This window comes from Hyperoodon ampullatus (genome assembly GCF_949752795.1).
Source record: "Hyperoodon ampullatus genome assembly, chromosome: 6".
Classification (NCBI taxonomy): Eukaryota; Metazoa; Chordata; class Mammalia; order Artiodactyla; family Ziphiidae; genus Hyperoodon; species Hyperoodon ampullatus.
The window spans coordinates 73,816,416-73,840,742 of record NC_136919.1 but is presented as its reverse complement, the minus strand read 5'-3'; the positions used below and the strand labels follow the sequence as shown (position 1 = coordinate 73,840,742).

Genomic DNA, 24,327 nt, shown 5'->3' with positions numbered 1-24,327 from the left:
TCTTTTATAATTTCATAAACTTGGTTTGAGCAAAAATCACCTGTCAGAAATTCTTTAACAGATGTTCGTTTCTTTGACTGTTGTAATATCACTTACCTTGTCTATGAAAATTGAAAGTAAATTGTCAGAATCTTAATTTTTTTTACTTTTAAGTCACTTGGCTGCTTTTTCTTGTTCCTCATAAAATCAGAATTTTGACAAATTGATCTTCTTTTTTCAGTAATAGCATAAATAAGTTTCTGCATATGAACACTTTGCCTCAGATCTATACAAGTTCTTCAGTTAAAAACATTTTGTTCTCATTTAAATTGGATCCTTTCTTTTAGACCATCTTTTTCTCATGATGGAACTGTACTGCTTTTCTCTGTAGTAAGTGTCAGTGACTTTTTTTTTTTTTTTTTTTTTTTGGTGTTTTGGCATGCTTTTTTGGCCCTGTCAATGTGCCTAACTTCAGTTCTTCCATCTAGGATCAGAGGGTTGGTCAGAAGTGCTCCACGAATTATCATGTTAGCATGTAAATTACACAGATGTTTGCATGAGAAAGAAATATATTTCACCTTGAAAGGAGTTTATATCAGAAGAGCATCTTTGAATTATGTGAGCCCTCTTTGGTATCAAGTCAGAATTTAGTATGAAAACAGTAGTATAGCCTCCTTGCCTCAGGAAGCCAGCATAGTCCCTTACCGTGTTTTTTGTCCTGCCCTGGTCTCCATTACAGCCCTGAGAATTCCTTCTTAGAAATCACCAAGAGCCACTTCATCAGCAGAGTTGCCAAAAGTCAGTCTCCCTCTCTCGCTTTTTTAAAAAGTGTCACTCAGCTCCTGGAAGGAACAAAATGTACCAGTGTCATTTTCTGTTCAAATAACTCTCCTACAGGAATCATAAACTTCTCCTCTGGACCTGAACAAATATCTGTCGCCTTTAATGGAACTCTTTTTCTTGTCAGAACAGTAAGCCCTCTTGATTTACTGTTCAATCTGTATGAAAAACCTGAGCGACCTAATTCTGCTTCAATTTTCTGTACCCGTGAGGACCCTAAATGAGTCTCCCGCAGTTATGCAGTATTACATCTGTTGTTGTTTCGGGAAGTTTAGAATCCTGAATCTCCTTATCGGGCTACCTGCTGAATCCCACTGATGGGAAGATGAAATTGTCTGGAGAGGCACATTATTTAAAACGAAGATTTCTATTAACCACCACACACACACAGATAACATTCTCTACGTAAAAAGAAGCCCCTCCTGTACCTTTGCTACTCCCCACACACACGCACCGTGTGCTGAATCGAATGCATACAATTTTACTTTGAAATCTACCCTTCCTATTCTCCTATAGTTTGCACGTTTGCACTTTGAACTTCTTGCCTCCCTTTCATAAAAGAAAGATTCTTTTGTGCTGGGGAATCTGAAATTCACTGACAAATTACTAGGCCCTTTGGGGAAGCAGTCATTTCAGGAAGAAGTGCACCCCTCCCAACCCCTCACCCCCTCCCATGCCCAAGTCAGCCAAGGCTCCATCTACCCCACTCCGCACCTCCCCCCCTCCCTACTTCTCGTCTCCGCTCTCCAACTCCCCCCCTCCTGGTTCAGTGTGATTTAGTCTCTACACGGTCAGCCCGGTTGTCCTAAGATTATTTATTTAGGCCTAGTTCCATAGTCCTTTAGATGATTAAGGAAAAAGCAGCCATTTTTCTAATGTAGCACCTGACCCACTTTGTCAAACAGAGTAAAACACAATACCAAGGGATAGTTTGAGTTCTGGGATAGTCAAATGAAAAGGGTCTGCAATAAATCTAGAACCAAGGAAGCAGAATAACCATCTCACCCTGCTGTAGTATCTAAATTTCCTTTAGTATGGCCTTAACGCTACACAAGTAAAATTATTTTGGTTTAGTTTTTTTCCCTTTAAATTATGTATTTGAGAAGAATCTGTAATAGATTTTTCTCTTAATATCCTAATTGTTAAGATCCATCACCTGTTGCTGTATTTGGGAATTTTTGGTTATGTGCGTATTTTAAGAAATTGAATTGGATAAAGAAAGTAAAGATTTGTTTCATACAAAGAAAAATTTTAAACTGCGATGAGAATCCCATGAGTATCAATAGTAAAAGGAATGTGGAAAAAAGTTGGGAGAGTCTGAACAATTTGATCAAGAGAATAAATTGATGAAAGTTTATTGTTGTTGCTTGCACTAACACATTTTTAGTCTGTTGCATGGTTAAACCATTTAAAAGTACTATTGTTTGTGTTGGTATGCATAGTTGAAATAACACACAATAACAATAATATTAGTAATAACACATTATGACGATAAATCATTTAGTAAATCAGAATTCATAACATGTATATACCAAATAAAAGAGGAATCTATCAGAATATTATTGTCAATGAAGTCAATGAAAAATGATGCATTACCCTAACTATCATTTTTAAAGTTTTGAAAAAGATGATATTTTATTTCTCTACCAAAGCAAACTACTCTTAAGTTTTTTAAAACGCCCTCATTTTGATATTTGGGCTATATGAACTATTAAGATATTTTGCAGCATCTAAATTGCAGACGGTTTTACTTTTTCATATCAACAGACAGCATCATAAAGGTTGAAAAAAGCATAATATTAATTTTTAACAGAATCTTTATCAATTTTTATAGTTGAGTTCCAAGGGAGTTTGCAGTTAGGAAGTATATTTTAATTATCTGCAGTATCGTTGCAGTGGTGTTTGTGTCAGGCCAGTGAGGGTTCCAGCCTCGGCTCTCTCCTTTACTGGCTCTATGAAGTCCACATGTTTCTTAATATGTCTGAACTTCAGTTTTCTCTTCAATAAAATGGTGCATTTACCTTGTAGAGGTGTGTGTGTGTGTGTGTGTGTGTGTGTGTGTGTGTGTGTGTGAGAGAGAGAGAGAGAGAGAGACAATTAAATTGTGCTTTAAATGCACCTAACTTAGTGTAGTTACTATTAGTTTAGTTTAACTTACTACCTTTTACTGTTCTTTCTTCGTCGAAATCTATTCCAAGACAGTTTTGCCCCAAATTCGGGGGAGGTCATTCTAAAAATAGATTTAGATGGCATGTAATTATTTGTAAGAGTAGGATCCAGGTGAACCCTAAAACCAGTTTCTATGACTAACAGTAATAGTATCCCAAATGAATAAAGTAGCAAGTCTTTTATTTTCTATTCTGCCTCTATTGTGAGGAAGTACCTATAGTTCTATTTTTTGATGATGCCCAGAATGAGACTCCCTGACAGTCCTTTTCTGGAAACTTTTAGTTTTTAAAAGCTGTTTACTATTTACTGCTGCTCCAAAGCTGATTTTAAAAAATGCCTAATTTGCCTTTTCTTTTCTCAAGCAAGCACTGCTTGCAGAGGAAATGATTGTGGCCAGTAGCACACTCTCTCTCTCTCTGAATGTTTTGGGTTGGCTGGTTTCTGTGACCTCAGCACCTAAAACTGCTCTTGTTCACTCAGCTTTACTGGCTGTCATCGTCAGCATCTTGGCAAGGAGGGTAAATGGCCCCGTTGCCTTAGGACAGAACTAGAAGTTAGAAAGAGAACTCCGTTGTCTCAGCTCTGCACTCTGGCTGGCCAGGCGTTCGGGAGCAAGTCAAATTTTCCCGTCTCATTTTCCCTCTCTCTTTGGAGGGAGCCATGGGGCTTGACTTTCCTCCTAGATGTATTCTGAGCCTTCCTTCCTGGCTGTTAGAGAGAGGCTGTGAAGAAGGCCAAAGTGTTAAGTAATATAGCACCTGTCTCCATTAATGCAAAGGTAGCTTTTCTCTGTTTAACATCAGATAATCTAGTTGGGTATCAGAAATCGGCCGTCAGTATCTGGAAGGTGAACTTAAACCTAAGGTTGTTGTCTATCATTTAAGACCAGACTGTAATGTATATTTCCACCTTCCCCCTCCCCCATTTTATTATCTCCATTAGACTTCAGGCTCGCATAGCCCATAGGATACAGGAACTGGAAAATCTCCCTGGCTCTTTGCCACCAGATTTACGAACCAAAGCAACGGTGGAACTGAAAGCACTCCGGTTACTCAATTTCCAGCGTCAGGTAATACCTTTTCCCCAGCACATCTGAGGTGCAGGAAATAAATATAATTGTTCCAGAGTGTGATCTGTGTGTTTCCTTAAGTCGTTCAATATTGTTATAAAGATATAAACTTAGTAAAAGACTGTATCTTTTCGACCAGCAGCACAGAGCTAAAAGTAATGAAGACTAACTGCTTATTATTCTAGTTTTCTCTTCTGTACATCAGAGACATTTTTTTCTTCCATATTATGGTTTCCAAAGTCAGAGTTACGGCATTTTGTTACTGTAGATGAAACCTTGAGAATAGATGGGATAGCTCATGTTTGCCTTTATGGTTTCAAAGAAAAACAGGAAGGTGATAGATCAGAGCTTCTTTGTAAAGAGAAATGTAAAATCCTAGCCGTGACCATGAAAATCATTTTAACAAATACGAAAGCCACTCAACTAAATTAATAGCTCATTGTTTATAGAAATACATAAAACTGGTGTGTAACTGTTGATTATTCGTCAACACGTACTTTTGGAGCATTTCATCACATCAGACCCCCATATTTGACTTATCAGTGAATTAGTATCTATTGTTCTTGCTATGGTCTTAGTAGTCACTGATTAAGAAAGGCTAGCATAGCAATCTCTTTTATAATTGCTAAATCAGTAGGAGACTAGTGGAATGAAGGAGAGCTAATTTTTACTTTGGCGAGTTTTGCCTTCTGGACCCCAAAGCTTCAGGTCTCCTGGTCGTCACACAGCGGCATTTAGCCAAAGGGGAAAAGGAATGCTTCCTCGCCAGTCAGACGGGCTTGTTTGGTGAAGGTCTCGGGGCATGCAGAATGAATAATTAATGACTGAAAGTAGTTTGGAAGTACTGAATTACATGACTTGGTCTATTGGAGGATGTGAGTAAAATCACAAGGCCAACCCTCTTGCTATTGTCATATGAACTTGGAAATACGTTTTGCCTTGTTGGTTATAATATCACAAGAGGGGCATCGTGGTGGCTGGCGGCTACTTGACCGTAGGTTTGTGAGAGTAGATTAGAGCTTAAATTAAAAACAAAAAAAGAAAGGAAAGAGAAAAAAAAGAAAAAACTTTCTTTGCTCCATTTGCTTCTTTCTTACAGTTAACTTCATAAAATGCCTTGATAAGCTGTTTAATAAAATTTTGTTAAATGAGTATTTTCAGGAATAAGATTAGATTCAAATTAGCTTCACTATGCTGGATTCTGATTGGTTTCTGATTTTTGCTTCATATTATTGAAAAATCTGTTATCTGTGAAGTTTTCCAATAAAATTAGTTGTAATAGATGCTGATTTCAGATTCAGTCGAATTGCTATTTCAGTGCATGTTTCCACCCCCCAGCTTTTACCACCACATAACATACAATATGAATGAAATACTGTATTTCTGATCTAAAAGAAGTCCATAATACAGTAAAAAAAAAAATTAAGTATCTTGCAAAGAATATCATTATTAGGAGTGGGAGGAAGCCCAAACTAGTATTTCCTGTCTTTTACATGAGATGATGAATTAGCACTGTTTGCATATCTGCAGCTACTTCACATGAGCAGGAAGTAATTCTTCTATTCTTTTTTGCCCAGCATTGTTCACGTTAATCCTTAAGCGCAAAGAGAAAGTTAGCATGGCACTTAAAATGAAGTAAAAAAATGTAAAAAGCTTATTAACTAATTAATATCATTAGGATAATTAAATAGAGTGAATCAATTTATTTAAAAGCCAAGACATCCTCTACTCACTTATTTATTTTCTTTACTGTTAACAGTGCCATACTTGCTTCCTCTCTGAATTTTTTGGAAAGAAAACTTAGAGCATCTTTGAAAATACCATACACATTCAGCATGATGTAGTCCCTTTGTTTACTAAAAGGCCAGCTGTGATGGAGAAACTCAGGGAGTCACCATTCGGCTCCACTAAATGGAGGGCAGGGGACGACGGGGGTCTGGCCTCCGTCTGGGGAGGTGTTCTAACTGCTCCCCTCTTGACAGCTGAGACAGGAGGTAGTGGCCTGCATGCGACGGGACACGACCCTGGAGACGGCCCTCAACTCCAAAGCATACAAACGGAGCAAGCGCCAGACCCTGAGGGAAGCCCGCATGACGGAGAAGCTGGAGAAGCAGCAGAAGATCGAGCAGGAGAGGAAGCGTCGGCAGAAGCACCAGGTACTTGGGCCTGGGCTCTGGGTGCCCCGCCGTTGACAGAGATGCTAACCAAGAAACTGGGCGGAGTCAGAACCACTGAAAAATGGACAACTGCGGGCAGTGGGGACATCACAGAAAGGATCCTGGGAGCTTACGTAGTCCAACCACACCATTTCATAGATGAGGAAACCTAGGCCCAGCCAGAGTGGTAGGTGACCTCCGCAAGGACACGCGAACGGTCAGTACAGGATAAGGGGGTGGGGGGGACCCTGCTTCCTGAATTCCAATCAGGTGTCATATTCATAACCCCATGGGATGCTGCTGACTGGGTAGGCACAGGCGGGTTTCCTAGAACAAAGTCCTGGGGAAGAGGGAACTTGGAAAGAAGAGGGCAAACAGTTATTTTTATCACAGATATAAATATAGTATCCTGGGCTTTTCAAGGGCCCAGTTGAACGTTTCACAGGGGCAGATATTTTAAAACATTCCTTTCTAGGGATTTGGAAATATTTTGATGTAGGATTTTATCTCGTGTTGTAATCCTGTGAATTTTATTTGTTTTTCTATGCTTAATTTAGTGCCTTGATTAAGTCTTGTTTTGAAAAGTGTTGGACTTAAGTGTAAATAAGGTTCTAAGTTTCCCCTTCTTTATTTAAAAAGTGGATACAAAAGATGTATGGCAATTTTAGCTTCCTATAAAACTTTTTTTGAGGGACAATTCTAAGGTATTTAAGTGAGAGCAGAAGAAACACTACTTTTGTAACACGCTTCTCAGTGGAAACACCCATCTCCTTGAGGTTTATCTGGGAGTGATTTGCTTTAAATTTTATCATCACTGTTTTGTAGGTCTCTCTCAACCTTTGATCTTTCCATTTTCATGTGGCCACACCCTCCAGGCCGGGGAGGCTTCTCTTCCACCGGCTGGCACCAAAACAAACTTTGAGAGGTCATCTTTCCCACCACCACATAGCCCACACCTCAGCTATGGAGACACACCAGGGCACCTGTCCCAAAATAGGTTCTAGTCCCCCATGGCTGTTCAATACACAGAGTTTCCCTGGACTATGATGAAACCTCAAATGACGTTGGGAACTGAATTTTAAGCCTTCTCTTCTCCCCGCTTTGGATCCCTTAGGAATACCTGAACAGTATTTTGCAACACGCAAAAGATTTTAAGGAGTACCATCGGTCTGTGGCCGGGAAGATCCAGAAGCTTTCCAAAGCAGTGGCCACTTGGCACGCCAACACTGAAAGGGAGCAGAAGAAGGAGACCGAGCGGATCGAAAAGGAGAGAATGCGGAGATTGATGGTAAGGGGCCTGCCTACAGGAACCCAGGAACATGCTCCCCTCACAGCCATCTGCGCGGAGAATGTTAAACATGCTGTGGTAGAAGGAGAGAGTAAAAGCTGCTTATCAAATATACTAATCCATTCCTTTGAACTTCACAGGGATGGAGTAAAAATATCGTCCCTTTCCTAGACAGTGCAGTGCCACAAATCTAGGGCTACCCCTGTGAGTATAGTGTTTCCATGTCCTAGTGTGGCACTGTTATTCAGATGATAGCTTTTTTTTTTTTTTTTTTGCACTGCGCGGGCCTCTCACTGTTATGGCATCTCCCGCTGCGGAGCACAGGCTCCGGACGTGCAGGCCCAGCGGCCATGGCTCACGGGCCCAGCCGCTGCGCAGCATGTGGGATCTTCCCGGACCGGGGCACGAACCCGTGTCCCCTGCATCGGCAGGCGGACTCTCAACCACTGCGCCACCAGGGAAGCCCCAGATGATAGCTTTTTACATAAAGGCAGGTACTATATTTTGCAGGAGTTTTGATCACCAGACCTGGAAGGATGGAAACGGCAGTTCTTTTTAAAGCATTGCCTCTTTGAGACTAATGACACAAGTTGTTTTGAATGAATATCTCATGAAGTTGTGTCTTGGAATCTAAGAAATTCTCTTTTTTTGAAGCTGCTGGTGCTTCAAAATTCTGGCAGAAATTTTTCTCTAACAGTTTAAAAAGTGGTTTTTAGGTTAATTTTGAAATGTTGCTTTTTTGATTATAGCCGTGTTATTGTCAAAGGCTATTCATGGGTCATTTCCACTGTTACTTTTTAATGGATATATAAACACAGAAGGAATTGGTTTATATCACTGGCCTGCGTATTTGAGTTTATTGGCCATTTATTTTTGGAATCGGACCTCAGAGCACACCGTGGATTTTAGAAAAGCGTGTGTAACGTATATTGATAGCAGACCTGCAAATTCTATCTGGGATGTAATGCCTGGGTATTGGATGAAGATAAAATCATTAGCCTCAACCCATAATTATGTCCCTGGAAAATTCCAAATGACATGGTCTTCCTGGCTGGTATTACGGTCTGCGTTTTTTTGTCATTAATTTTTTTGGATTTCGGAGAGTGAACACCATATTTTAAAAGGCTCTGTGTCCGGGGTCTACTAAATCTTACCACCTTCTCCTGCCTCCCTCTCGTTTTTTGGGAGGGAGGGGACCAAGAGATGGCTAACTAGCTGGGGAGACCATTTTATAGTATTTGAGCAGGGAGCAGTCAAATTTGTCTGATTCAGCTGAAGTGAAACTATATTAGAACTTCAGTAACAGATTGGCTTGACACTAATGATTAGGCATTTGCAAATCATTAATTTTCGCAATTAAATGATGGAATATACAGATAACAGAGACACTGAAGTTTTTTTTTATCATGCTTTCTTCAAGTGAGATCAACCATAACCAAAAGCAATTACAGTTATAATAGCATTTGAGGTTCATGCTCATCCATGGGGCAAGACAGCAGCCAGACGGAGTGATGAGGCTGCTGTTACTCGGGCAAATGCTGGAGGGACACCCCTGGACTGAAAAACCTAAGCTTCTCTGTAAGGAGCTGCCTCTTAAAGATTTTGCAGTGTGTTCCTTTTATCCTGCATCATGTGAGGAAGATATTTTTGAGATGTCCTTTTATTGGGATGTATAAAAAGATTTCTCTGGAAATGACCCAGAGTGCACCAGTTTTCATTCCATTTAACCTCCTAATATTGCTTAACAGGAGGTAGAAGTGGGAAGTACTGTGTCTGTTTTATGGCTCAGCCCTGTCAGGCTTCAGGTGGTAATGACTTGTCTCCAGTCATCTGGGCTCATGATGCAGTGCTGACCTGTGACCAAAATCCCTCCCAATCAACCACATTTTTTATAAGTTCATTTATTTATTTATTTTTGGCTGCATTGGGTCTTCGTGGCTGAGCGCGGGCTTTCTCTAGTTGCAGTGAGCGGGGGCTACTCTTCGTTGCGGTGCCCGGGCTTCTCATTGCGGTGGCTTCTCTTGTTGTGGAGCACGGGCTCTAGGCCCGCAGGCCTCAGTAGTTGAGGCACACGGGCTTAGTTGCTCCGCGGCATGTGGGATCTTCCCAGACCAGGGCTCGAACCAGTGTCCCCTGCGGTGGCAGGTGGATTCTTAACCACTGCGCCACCAGGGAAGTCCTTGTAATGCTTTTAAGTATAAGAAGTTATTTGAAAAAAAAAAAAAAAATAGAAGTTATTTGTTCAAAGCGTAATTCAGTTCCTTGCCTCTAGAAGTACTTATTGAAATATTTATGAATGAAAAGCAATTATGTCTGGAATTTGCTTCAGGACAATCCAGTTTGGGATTGCAGGGAGGAGGTGGGGGAAGGGCTGCAGCGAAACAAACGGGAGTCATGGGGAGTTAATTTTTATTGCTTGGTGTTGGTTATATGAGAGATTATACTACCTTCTCTACTTTTGATTATATTTGACACTTTCCAAAATACAAAGTTAAGAATAAGTTTCAGATGGTGAATCCTCAAATTTTAACACTTTTTGCGCAGTTAAACACAAAAGAATGAAAAGTTGGATCAGAGTGCTTGATCACACCACATAAATAGTTATGTGTGTTGACCTTGCCGTGAACTCTGGTGTCCCGGGACGTAGGCATCGTACCTCCGTGTGTTCCCCAGTCCCAGACAGCGTGCGAGAACTCGGGCGGCTGGAATCATTCAGTTTGCTGCGCGGACCACCGAAGTTCAGACCATCAAGGGGAGGGAAAAAGTTGTCATCTGCAAACTTTTATTATGTTCTGATCACGCTCTTCTTTCCTTAATAGGCTGAAGATGAAGAGGGCTATAGAAAACTGATCGATCAAAAGAAAGATAGACGTTTAGCGTACCTTTTGCAGCAGACCGATGAGTATGTGGCCAACTTGACTAACCTGGTGTGGGAGCACAAGCAAGCCCAGGCGGCCAAAGAGAAGAAGAAAAGGAGGAGGAAGAGGAAGGTGAGCACCTGAGTGGCTGTGGCTGAGCTGGGGAACGTGTGGTCGCCGACCAGTTTTAGGCACGTCTTGCCCTTTAATGAATACTTCCTTCTACACTAATGGGAGACTTAGATGATTATATTGCAAACGTTGCTGATATACATGGGTTGATGTACTAGGTGTACTAGGCAACATTTTGGAGATGGCGGCACGAGGGACAGGATGTATATTTGGTTCGTATTTCCGCTGTTTCACACAGCATTCAGAAACTAAGTACACACGGTCGGTAGAAAAAGGAAAACCATGGACACAAAGAAATGTTTGCTCAAGTGCCATGCCAGCGAGGCAGGGGACTGCTGAGTTAAGAAACTGGAGTGAAAATGAAGGCGAAAATGCTGTGTTCAGATTGAAAGGAGCCAGAGGAAGATGGCAGAGATAGCTTTGGGATACTTTTAGAACATATTTCAGCCTGTTTCTTTGGACAGACAGCGATGCCAAGATTGTTGGCTCAGTTCAGCTGCCCCGGTTTTACACTAAGGTAAATGTGCAAGTCAGGGTTTTAGGTCATTACAGAAAACAGTAGATAGTCTTATGTAAAATAATCCAATTTATCATGAGAAACGAAGGGTAAGATTTAGAATCTCTACTCTGCAGATACTATATCTCAATTCAAGGGTAACCTGCTTCCCTTTGAAGACCTGTAAATATAGAGCCTCTTTGAAGCTTAAGTAGTCTGCTAATATAGTTCTCGGTGGATATTTTGTTTTCACGGTCAATTCTGATTGGCTGAGGTATAAACATCAACAGGAAGTCTTCGTTAGAATTGTGAAGATTGAGGATTGGTAGCATTTAATCATTTCTTTTCTGCACTGAATAATTGAACAAAATGTTTTTCAAAAAAATAATTAATTTCATGGCTCCTGAATTCTCATACCTGTTTCAAAATTAAGGAGGAGGAATAAGTGATTGAAAAGGCGCCTTCTGCACCTGATTTCTTTAGTATAAGATAGCTTCCCTTAATTGTGAAGGTGAACAAGGGATGAGTCAGGGCTTGCATTTCGACATTTCTTTGGTGAGGAATACCTCATTTTCTTGTCAAGGTCGTGTTATAGACTTTGCAAAATTCCAGCTCCCAATTTCTGACTTAAAGTTGGCACACGGCAAGCAGATAACAATTGTCATATTCCATAGGTGGACCCCATGAAATGGCCATTTTAGTTTTTCCTGATCCTGAGACATATTTTGCAGAGACTGTCACAAAAAGGTCACTGTTAGTGTTTTTAGTACTACCGTTTGTAGTCTGTGTTTCTTTGTGATTAAAAGCTAATGGCTCAGACATGAGCTTCTGGCTTTTAATTAATGGACTGCTGCAATAGTATTAGATTGTTATATCATCATAGGCAAAGAAAGATACATAATTGAGTTGTAATGATTATGCCTTTGTTTTTATGTTAATCTGTACAGAGCAGGAACCTGTCAGTATTTTTCATGATGCTGCCAACACTGCATCATCTGTAGGTTGACTCTCTACCTCCAAACTCCTGCTTTCAGGTTTGCTAATAGCACTTATTCTTTCTGTTTCATGTATTTGCTCTGCAAATATTAACTGAACACTTACTATGATCTAGGCAGGATGCTAGATGCTGGGGGAGAGAGAGTGCAAGTGGTGAGGAAAAGCACTCTTGCCCTCTTAATTAATTAGAGAGAGAGACAGACATTAATCAAATGTGCACCCAGGTATATAATTATAAACTGTAATGAATGCTGTGAAGGAAGGCGGGGAGTAAAACTGGGGCCTGGTTTCCTGGCAAACGAATAACAGGTACCCAAGCGACTCCAGTCTGCCTGGTGGCTGTCTCTGGGCATCTTCCGCTGATGAGCTCACATGATGGAATGTGCAGAATTATTAGTTTATTAGCAGCCCTCTCCCTCTTCCCTGGCGTGCTCTCAGGATGCCTCGCATCTGAGCTCCCCCTGCCCTCAGCAGGACCAAGGAGATCAGGCCATATTTCCTTCCTGGGCCATCTTGCTGGGAGACCTTGGATAAAGAAAGGACAAAAAGAAACTGGGCTCTTTCCTAGACCTTCCTGAAAACTGTCTCACAGGGTTTTAAGACTTAGTTCAGAGTGAGTTACCCAATTTTAGATGTACCTTAATTCAAGTGCAAAGAAAATGGATGCTTTCAAAAGCTGATTATTTGACACTCTGGATTACCTGGAGTTCTTCTTCCCTCCATTAGAGTGAATGATTGAGAATTGTTTGTTCCAGCTTCTCTGTCAGGGAGGGAACCTGCATGTGGACACTTAAAAATTCTGTGCTGTCCGTTTCAGCATTTCCCATAGAAGTGAATATCATGCTGTACCTTTCTGCAGGTTTTGTTTTGCTTTTTTTTCTAATTAAGTAAGGCATTCCTAAATCTTTGTTTTGAGAAAGCTTCTTTACTCAGTGAACTAATACCATTGAACTGGTGACAACACTTGTAGGACAAGATACAAGGAACTTCAGGAACTGTGCCGTCAAAGATAAGTATGGTGGACCTTGCAGTTTAATTGGAAAAGGGCTACTTTTTACTCAGTGTTAAACTAGTGTATCATTTTTTTAAGGAATTGCCGTGGTGTAACAGAGAAGGCCTTTTTCTTTCTTGGGGAGTTGATCAGGTTTACTTGGTGTTAGTGAATAATAGAGTGGGTTTCCTTTAACCTCTCAGGACCTTGCTTAGTTTTTCTCCTCTCACCATTAGAGCCGCTTCTATGAAGTATACATTTATAAATCATTCTGAAACTTCTCGATCTCTACCTGGCCTTCCATTAATGTCCTTGAAGTGGAAGAAAAAGAAATAAGCTCTATGTATCTACTTAAGTGTTAGAGGAGGAATAATTTTTCAAGTATTGAAATATCTGATTAGGTGACAGCAGTCTCTGCAGTGTGACAAGGTGAATACACTGTTATGGCTACTTAGCATGACCTGGAGGTCTCCATCCTCTGCCATGCGAGTTCTCTTATATCTACTGGGGGACTCCAGGTTGAAATGGCATTGTATACAAATAGGATTGAACATGCTAACTTACGAAATTGGACTACTGTCTAAAGCACATCGGTACACAATCTCTTAAATTCATAACTGCATAAGAAAACATAGAACACTAATTTGCTGTTATTCCCTTGTAGGATATTTCATTAAGAGATCTATTACCCAGTGCTTCAGTCTCTTGATCTGTAAGAAGGTGATAGGAACAGGACCTACAGCCTAGATTTGTTGTGAGGATCACATAGGAAAGTTTATCTAAAGCACTTAGAACGCTCCCTGGGACATAGTAAGTGCTCAGTAAATATTAGTTATTTTCTCAATCAATTCTGTGGTATAGATGTAGGATCATGATTGTTGAAATGTGGTTATAGGTTTTTCTGAAAATAAAATCTTCTTTTTCCCCTTACTGTATGTTCTCTGTGGTGTTGAGAAAATAAATGGCCACCATTTTTTTCTAGGTGAGGATCAATTAGATATTATCAGGTAGAATGTCTTTTAGGACAACGACAGGCTCCTTGGCTGTGGAGGCCTGCAGTGGGAAATGAGGATTTCTTATTTTTGGCAGACTCTGCTTCCCTCTTCCTCCTCAGATCCTACAAAGAGAATTTTCTAATTATTTGGCCTGTAATATCCAAACAATAAGGTATTTCTTACAGAGATTTAGGGTATGTCTTTCCTTAAGCTGTGGTTAGGAGCCCATGCTAGCCCCCTAACCCACACACCTACTGCTGAAAAGTCTGGTCATTTAAGAGGTTCAGCTTCCCCAGCTATTGACTTCAGGCAAAAAATAAAGTATAAAGTATTTAATCCCCTTCCCCCAAATCTTTCACTGGGGTGTATACCAACAGAACTACACCCTTGGTATTTATTGTGACATTTCTTGGAAACCCATGATGCTAATGAGAACATAGAGAATCCATGGGGGAGTGCTGTGTCAAATGTCTTTTTCATCATCGTCTTTCTTTCTGAAACTTATTCTATTCTCTTTTTGTCTCATCAAGCACTGTTATTCGTGAATCTGTGACGTTTTGGAGGGGGGACCTTTCTGGCATAGTGTATTGATCAATATAGTGATAGGAAATATGTTTTTCTTTTTCTTTTAGATCGCCAGCAATTAGAGAAAAGCCCCTTGGTATAATTTTCAGTGAAAAGAGCATCAAATGCAAAGTAGTAATGTTACTGAGGCATTTATTTTAAATTTGAGTTACTCTCCAGTCCTTCTCAATTCTTTTATCTCTTTTCCCCAAAGATGATTAGCGTATTGCAGTTTTCCTCCACAAGGAGATTTTTGTAGGTGAAAGAAAGGTTCTAAGGCAATTCTGGGCATTTGAGTGTAGTGACTATTGTAAAGGTAGGTGAACACAATGCCATGATGGTTAGATTTATTTGATAAGTTCAGTGTCAAAATGGGTGAAACCAGAAATTTGGATCAAAGTCCAGCTTAACTGGATTGACCAGTTACTTGAGTCAAAATGTTGGAATTGGTTTTCTCTGCAAGGCACAACTTAAGTAATGTGCAATTGCCTGTTAATTTGATATTCTTGGGTATTTTTTTATTGCCTGATCACCTATCTTAATGCTCACAGGTCCTCTTAAGTGACAGTAAAAATAACCCAAGTGGTTTCTGAAAATCTTAGGTTTCCCTCAAAGCAGAGTGAGTCTTTAAGATGCCAACATATTTGAATGAAGTTTCAGCATATTATAACAACACCTGCTGGGGGATAAACTGTGTTCACTTTATCATATAGATTGTAAAATATTTGGTACAAAGCTGTTTTCTTTACAGAGTGAGGCTGTTTGTGTCCTATGTTGTGGTATTCTGCATAAAGTACCCCAGTGAGGCCCATTTTCTTGAATTCAGCTTGCACAGGGTTTTCATGTTTGGGGGTTCCTTTTCCTCCTCACCGTGTTGTTGATTATTTTATACAGCCTCTGCAAGGAAAGTGGATAGCTGTGCACATAGCTTTGTTCGTGAACATTCCAAAAGGAAGGATATGAATTGACATTGGCCTTAACCGGGAAGCCAAATTGTCTTTCGTTAGCAGTAATTTGCTTCACATCCGATTCCATAATTACATTCCTCCCTCCCGCCACGAGGGTAATTAGTTCTCAACTTTTTGTGGATAGGAAGAAGCCAGTACAGAGTTCCTTATTCCTGATTAGTGGATGAACTGCAGTTGGTTTTGTTTTTTTGTGTTTGTTTTAATCAGTGGAAATAAGCTCAGGCATCAGCCGGCAACATTGATAGGATGTGTTTGCAGTCACGTGCTACAGATTCACTGTATATGAAACTCTCTCAGGCAGCCGTGGCCACATCAGCTGCAGGCCATCCCACCAGGTGCTCAGAGTCTGTCCCAGGCTACTCCAATATCGTAGTACCGGTCACAGCCTGTTTGCAGTTGATCTTGAGCAGCACACAAAGGGAATTTTGGCAGGGGAAGAGAATTGAGGGCTAAGCACTAGTTTGATGTGAGAATATGGATTTCTGAAAGCATACCAACCAGAGATTGTCCCCAAACTGGAGAAATTCAAAGCATGATGGGAGAACTTGACACTTCTTGCTGTAGAGTAGACTGCCATCTGGCTTTCACCTCCTAGAATAACATAGCCGAACTGGGTTTAAGTACAGGGCACGCAACGGAAGTCTCATAGAGCACCAGTTCAGTGAGGAACGTGTGTGTGTGCTCTTAACTCTTTTATGACTTGCACATATATTGTCACCTAATTAAAATAATGTTAATTGATTGCATGTATGCTAAGTGGAAAGTGTTGTTCTTGGTGCATTCATTCATTCGTCCTTCAAATATTTATTTAGTGCCTTTTAAGTGCCAGGACCCCTTGTAGATTTGGGAATACATGAGTGAACAAAACAGACAGAAATCCCTGACTTCGTAACCTTATGAAGCAGTTTTCAGACAGTGCTATAGTCAGTTTTATATAGACATAAAAGAATAGCCCTCGGACTATCATTGATTCTTTTACATTGTGGAAATTGACACTCTCAGTGGATATTACATGTAACATTGGATTGTACATATTGAAATAGTGATCCAGTCCTGCAGCAGCCCTATGAGGTAGGGACCACTACTGTCCCTATTTTACAGAAGAGGGAACCAAGACACAGAGACTTGCTCGAGATCACACTGCTAAGTACTCTTGCACTTAGTGACAGAGCTGGCATTCAAACGCAGTTCATCTAATTCCAGAGCCAACTTTCTTAAGTCTGATAGTACATTGCTTCTCAAATTTGATACCAGATAGAAATTTAAAAATTAGTTTAGAGGAGTTTAAGTAATGGAAAGGCCTGATTATGAGGCAGTTTTTAGATAGCACCCTATCTAGTCTACAGCATATTCACAGAAGAGTATTCTTTAGAATAGTTTTGATTCTGTTATTTATGGTCCTTCAAGCTTTTTAATGTACTATTCATTGAAACAGTGATCCAGTTCCACTAGCTAGATATTGGAAATTGGCTTATTCATGGTCTCATCTGATTTTCTTTGTTGGCCAAATTTGTAGCTAATTTCTGATTTGTATGGAAAGAATGGTGGGATTAATTGACTTTCTCCCATTAATTAAAAGAGTTGCCTGAATATAGTGCCTGAGAATTCCAAAAATGAGATCTTCAGGGAGGCTGGTAGCAGGGATGGTCCCTTTTCTGAGCCTTTCTGCCATTGTTCCCTGGATCCCTAGCCCAGACATAGGGATGCCTTTCCATGATGGTCATTTCTTTTGAGCTTGTAAATATTTTCAGTTTGGGGTGGCATAAATAGAAAATTAAATTCTTGGGAAATCATAACCAAGGAGAGCATTTCATTTCCTACTCTTTGGTAGAAGTGCTACATTTTTTTATGCCTTGTGCTTTGGCATACTTATATACGTGTATTTTTTGCAAGAAAATTATCAAACAACTTTAAAATTTCAGACATTTACGGGAACTGCCCTTCCTCAGTATGGACAAAAGGCTGGATTTTCACCACTAAACATTTTCTGTAAAAGCTGTTTTGTCAAGAGACAACTGAGTTGTTTTCATGGGAAGCAAAAATGTATTACACAGTCAATGCCTTAAGTAAACAAAGTGGAGTTAATATTGATTCTGTATCATTATGTATATTTTTAATTAACTAAAGAGCCCAGGGGAGGAAAGCTCATTTTCTTAAATGTCTTGATAAAGGAAATGACTAAAGTTTGTTTGTTTTTCTTCTAATGACACCACACAGAATAACTTTAAAATAAGGATTCTGTAAAGGTGATGTTAAGGATTTCACTTGTCGAAGAGGTCGTTATAAATGTGAGAAATTTTAGACTATTTTGTCTTGCAGATGAGGCTCTCTCTGTCTCTCTCGGGTATGTACAAAATGTGACATAATCCTAGCTTTTCATTTAGGCTGCCTTTGAGGCACATAAAGGTTAATGGGCTAAGATATTGGAATATTTAAGAAATGGAAGATGACAGAATTTTTCATGAGATCACAGTATCTGCATCAAATTTCCCCATATACCCACTGTGGAAATACTGTATATTATGAAAGCCAATTAGGTAGAATGATAAAAATTCAGAGAACTCACAGAATTTTGTATGATTTTGTATTTTTATAACCCAGGAACGGTTCAGAATTCATTCTTGAGGGGACATTTTTAGAAAACTTGCTAAGAGAATGGGAAAATTGAGCTGATTACGTCAGGATTTGTCTTCATAGTGCCAGACACAAGGACATTTGGGATTCTGACCTCTGTCCCGATGCTGCCACATCTTAAGCTGTTGGGGTCCGGGAAGACACAGTCCACCCATCTCTAGTGGGCCAGGCCTGAGTCACACCTGGCTTTCACTGCCTCCCTGCAAGTTGCCAATAAAGTACACAGTTTGTGTTGTCTCAGAGAGTGAAGAGAAACACAAAGAAAAGGCATTAATTCCTAAGCTTTGTTGGATGATGATAAGCAGTAATGAATTACTGTTTTATACCACCAGGTAGCCATGAGGTCCTTCCTGTACCCACTTTCTTGGTTTACACGTAACATTTGACATTGTTTTGCAGAAGGCTGAAGAGAATGCGGAGGGGGAGGAGTCTGCCCTGGGACCAGATGGAGAGGTAAGGGATTTTGCATCCATCTCTGCTGTGTTCTGTTGAATGATACCCTGCCATACCTTGCTGCACCATTCTCTGTGTATACTGCTTTTATTTTGTACTCTGCTATTCATTTTTTTAAACATCTTTATTGGAGTATAATTGCTTTACAATGGTGTATTAGTTTCTGTTTTACAACAAAGTGAATCAGCTATACATATACATAATATCCCCATATCTCCTCCCTCTTGCATCTCCCTCCCACCCTCCCTATCCCACCCCTCTAGGTGGTCACAAAGCACAGAGCTGATCTCCCTGTGCTATGTGGCTGCTTCCCACTAGCTATCTATTTTACATTTGGTAGTGTATATATGTCCATGCCACTCTCTCACTTCGTCCCAGCTTACCCTTCCCCGTGTCCTCAGGTCCATTCTCTACGTCTGCGTCTTTATTCCTGTCCTGCCCCTAGGTTCTTCAGAACCTTTTTTTTTTATTCCATATATATCTGTTAGCATACGGTATTTATCTCTTTTTTTTAACATCTTTATTGGAGTATAATTGCTTTACTATAGTGTGTTAGTTTCTGCTTTATAACAAAGTGAATCAGTTATACATATACATATGTTCCCATGTATCTTCCCTCTTCATCCCCCTCCCTCCCACCCTCCCTATCCCACCCCTCTAGGTGGTCACAAAGCACCGAGCTGATCTCCCTGTGCTATGCGGCTGCTTCCCACTAGCTATCTATTTTATGTTTGGTAGCGTATATATGTCCATGCCACTCTCTCACTTTGTCCCAGCTTACCCTTCCCCCTCCCCATATCCTCAAGTCCATTCTCGAGTAGGTCTGTGTCTTGCCCCTAGGTTCTTCATGACCATTTTTTTTTCTTAGATTGCATATATATGTGTTAGCATACGGTATTTCTTTATCTCTTTCTGATGACTTCACTCTGTATGACAGATTCTAGGTCCATCCACCTCACTACAAATAACTCAATTTCATTTCTTTTTATGGCTGAGTAATATTCCATTGTATATATGTGCCACATCTTCTTTATCCATTCATCTGTTGATGGACACTTAGGTTGCTTCCATGTCCTGGCTATTGTAAATAGAGCTGCAGTGAACATTGTGGTACGTGACTCTTTTTGAATTATGGTTCTCTCAGGGTATATGCCCAGTAGTGGGATTGCTGGGTCATATGGTAGTTCTATTTTTAGTTTTTTAAGGAACGTCCATAGTGTTCTCCATAGTGGCTGTATCAATTTACATTTCCACCAACAGTGCAAGAGGGTTCCCTTTTCTCCACACCCTCTCCAGCATTTATCGTTTGTAGATTTTTTGATGATGACCATTCTGACCGGTGTGAGGTGATACCTCATTGTAGTTTTGATTTACATTTCTCTAATGATGAGTGATGTTAAGCATTCTTTCATGTGTTTGTTGGCCATCTGTCTGTCTTCTTTGGAGACATGTCTGTTTAGGTCTTCTGCCCATTTTTGGATTAGGTTGTTTGTTTTTTTGATATTGAGTTGCATGAGCTGCTTGTAAATTTTGGAGATTAATCCTTTGTCAGTTGCTTCATTTGCAACTATTTTCTCCCATTCTGAGGGTTGTCTTTTGGTCTTGTTTATGGTTTCCTTAGCTGTGCAAAAGCTTTTCAGTTTCATTAGGTCCATTTGTTTATTTTTGGCTTTATTTCCATTTCTCTAGGAGGTGGGTCGAAAAGGATCTTGCTGTGATTTATGTCATAGAGTGTTCTGCCTATGTTTTCCTCTAAGAGTTTGATACTGTCTGACCTTACATTTCGGTCTTTAATCCATTTTGAGTTTATTTTTGTGTATGGTGTTAGGGAGCATTCTAATTTCATTCTTTTATATGTAGCTGTCCAGTTTTCCCAGCACCACTTATTGAAGAGGCTGTCTTTTCTCCGTTGTATATTCTTGCCTCCTTTATCAAAAATAAGGTGACCACATGTGCATGGGTTTATCTCTGGGCTTTCTATCCTGTTCCATTGACTATATTTCTGTTTTTGTGCCAGTACCATACTGTCTTGATTACTGTAGCTTTGTAGTATAGTCTGAAGTCAGGGAGCCTGATTCCTCCAGCTCTGTTTTTCTTTCTCAAGATTGCTTTGGCTATTCGGGGTCTTTTGTGTTTCCATACAAATTGTGAAATTTTTTGTTCTAGTTCTGTGAAAAATGCCATTGGTAGTTTGGTAGGGATTGCATTGAATCTGTAGATTGCTTTGGGAAGTATAGTCATTTTCACAATGTTGATTCTTCCAATCCAGGAATGTGGTACATCTCTCCATCTGTTTGTATCATCTTTAATTTCTTTCATCAGTGTCTGATAGTTTTCTGCATACAGGTCTTTTGTCTCCTTAGGTAGGTTTATTCCTAAGTATTTTATTCTTTTTGTTGCAGTGGTGAGTGGGAGTGTTTCCTTAATTTCTCTTTCAGATTTTTCATCATTAATGTATAGGAATGCAAAAGATTTCTGTGCATTAATTTTGTATCCTGCTACTTTAGCAAATTCATTGATTAGCTCTAGTAGTTTTCTGGTAGCATCTTTAGGATTCTGTATGTATAGTATCATGTTATGTGCAAACAGTGACAACTTTACCTCTTCTTTTCCTATTTGGATTCCTTTCATTTCTTTTTCTTCTCTGATTGCTGTGGCTAAAACTTCTAAAACTATGTTGAGTAATAGTGGTGAGAGTGGACAACCTTGTCTTGTTCCTGATCTTAGGGGAAATGGTTTCAGTTGCTCACCAATGAGAACGATGTTGGCTGTGGGTTTGTCATATATGGCCTTTATTATGTTGAGGAAAGTTCCCTCTATGCCTACTTTCAGGAGGTTTTTTTATCATAAATGGGTGTTGAATTTTGTCAAAAGCTTTTTCTGCATCTATTGAGATGATCATATGGTTTCTCTCTGCTATTCGTTTTTAAGTAAAAATAGTAGTACATTAGCATGGTAGAAAATTAGAATAGTATGAAAGGGTACACTGAAAAGTAATCTTCCATCTCAGACTGGCAATCAGCTGATACTAAGTTTCTTATGTACCACTCCAGAAATTGTCTGTGCACATATAAGCATGTGTTTATGAATATACAGAATGTGTAAAAATCTTAAGTGATTCTATAATTACATTTTCCCCGTCGATGATACAGAAGCAGAAAATATGACCCAGTTTCCTTCATTTACTTTGAAATTTCATAACTCTGTAAGCCAAACAACTTGCGTATTTGGTAGCTTATTTTTTGCCATTTTCTGTAGGCTTACCCTATAGCTTCTCTTTGTAGATTCATCGGCGTATTTCTAAATTATATTTCCTAGTATTTCCAATATTCTGAATCACGAGAATGCAATGATTGATTTATTGGATGTTTTTTTCTCTGAAAGCTCAAAAGTTCTCTGCCAGTGATTCACACGAGCAGGCATCCCCCCCGGAGCGGGATGGGAAGGGCGTTTGTTTCAAACTTCCTTCTCCTTTCACAGATTCTGATTAATCTGCCTGGAGGATTGGGGTGGGTGGAGGGTTGCCTCTTCCCCTTCTGGAATCGCAGTGCACACGAGAAGTATTATGAATGTGAACAGCCTGGTGGCAGGAAAAAGGTTGAAACCACTATTCTGTGCAGAAATCTCTTGAAAAATAAATGTTACTTAACCACTATAATTCATCACAAGGAAAGAAGAGATCAGGATAAATGTCTAACGTGTAAGAAACACTCAGTGGGCTGTTATGGGGGAAGAATACTATATATTAGAGCACTTAGAAACAACGCTAATTTGTAAAAACCCACCCTTACTTAAGCATGCCTCACATCAGTCTGTAACTAACAAGCACACAGGGAGAGATTTAACGTGTTAGTGTGATAGCTCTCTTATCTCATGTTATCTCCTGGGAAATAAGCTCCTGATCTTGGGCCTGTGACATACACTTTTTTTTTTAAATCTTAACACATGTGTTTTCTGTTTGCTGAAGTGGGCAAAGTAGATGTCTTACCTGGTTTGTTTTGAAATAATGTTCTGATTACATTCTGCTGTGCTCATTCAGTGTTTTTGCCAAAGTTCTAATTCCAGCTACAGTGATTTCCAGTTTTCTTTGAGGCATGACACAAACAATAAAACAAGCTGTATTATAATAGTTCAAGATAATGGGATATGATTTTTCCAAGGGAGATGGTAGTGAATGGTAGATTTCCTACTTTATCACGTGAGCATGTAGATGACCTTCTACGTTAATAAGGAAGAAGCATTGTCTTGACATGCAACGTAACGGTGTTCACAACCATTGCTTCAGCACACATAAAAGGAAAAAATGTCTGGAGTAAGCATTCTTTTTTTTAAGGTTGTTTTTGTGGATAATTGCTAATATATTGTTTCTTATTCTGACAGTGCTTTGTTAAGGGAGAAGGGGGAAAGAACCAATATTTTGGAGGAAGGAGGTGGTCATTTCCTATAAGATATTAGAAGATAACCTACAGTATACTGCTTTTCCTATCATTTTAATTTAACTCCAAATGAGAATAATTTAGAAAAAATTCTTTGGAATTAATGGGTTGCCTAAACGTCTCACCTGGGGGCCTGCTCCTAGAAGTACAGTCACCCTGTAATCAGTAACATTCATTTGCATAGGATTACTCCATTTTTAGGCCTTTTGAAACCATTCTCTGAAGTAGGTTAAGCACAGCCTCTGCAGTCTCACTTATTCTCTTAATTTTCTGAGCAAGCCATATTTCATTGAGAGTCTAATAATGAACTTCAGCTCAGACTTGGTCAATTTGCCAGATTTCCAATGAGCAGAGCCTTTTGCTTTATCACAGGTCCCCATGGTTGGGCTTGGTACCTGGTGGTTTGGTTTTGGATAAATGACGTTGTTTCTGCAGAAGCCAAACCAGCCATAACGAGATGATACAAGTTACAGTACCTTTTCCTTTTTTCCATTATTCTCTCTGAAACCATGACTTCGCAGTAGTCCTTATCTGGAGGGGATTATTTGGGGGTTGGGGGTTCTTAGCTGCAAATGACAAAAATCAACTCTGCCTGATTTAAGTAAGAAGGGAACATATTAATAGGATATCGGGTGAGTCATCGGAACTCTGGAAGCCTGGAGAAGCTGACTGAGGACTGCACGGTTATTTCAGTGATGTGTTACCGTAGTGTACCCTACAGCTGCTTAGTGAGGACATGGCCGGCCTCGGGAGTGGGCACAGCCAATACCACTGCACTGGCACTGCTGCCACTGTTGTCTGCCCTCCTACCAGTGTGGCTGTTGGCCCCCGCTTCCTTCTAGGTCCTAATTCAGAGCCTTGGTGAATGCACCCAGCTGGTGGAGCTTAGGTCTTGTGCCAGTTCCTTTGCTGCAAGGGAGGCCGGTGTTTTCAGTTTCTTTGGTAGGAGGTGACCTCCCACTTCCCACCAGGACTCATCAGGTGATGAAATTTCTAATCACGGGAAAGGGTTTCAAATGCTGGGCAGCCAAAAGGCCGAGAAACATCCAGCACAGAATTGGGAGAACGTCTTAACACGAAGCGGTGTTATGTCTTTTCTCCTTTCTAGCCCATAGATGAGAGCAGCCAGATGAGTGACCTCCCTGTCAAAGTGACTCACACAGAAACCGGCAAGGTCCTGTTTGGCCCAGAAGCACCCAAAGCAAGTCAGCTGGATGCCTGGTTGGAAATGAATCCTGGGTATGGCACTAAAGCAGAATTATTGGTGTTCTTTGACTCTTTTAGGTTTCCGTGGTCCTTGTAG

The 24,327-nt window shown here is 40.1% G+C and overlaps 1 protein-coding gene across 3 annotated transcripts in view; it reads left to right on the top strand.

Annotated features, from left to right (window-relative positions):
- The window catches only part of SMARCA2 (SWI/SNF related BAF chromatin remodeling complex subunit ATPase 2), a gene marked incomplete at its 5' end in the record, with an annotated part of 169,956 nt that overhangs the window by 20,676 nt on the left and 124,953 nt on the right, over nt 1–24,327 (top strand). For all 3 annotated transcript variants that reach the window (XM_079706373.1, XM_079706372.1, XM_079706371.1), the window contains 6 exons: nt 3,931–4,057; nt 6,040–6,213; nt 7,328–7,501; nt 10,321–10,491; nt 18,535–18,588; nt 24,133–24,263. In XM_079706373.1, coding sequence (XP_079562499.1) covers nt 3,931–4,057; nt 6,040–6,213; nt 7,328–7,501; nt 10,321–10,491; nt 18,535–18,588; nt 24,133–24,263 — 831 coding nt within the window. The remainder of the gene's footprint in view (nt 1–3,930; nt 4,058–6,039; nt 6,214–7,327; nt 7,502–10,320; nt 10,492–18,534; nt 18,589–24,132; nt 24,264–24,327) is intronic.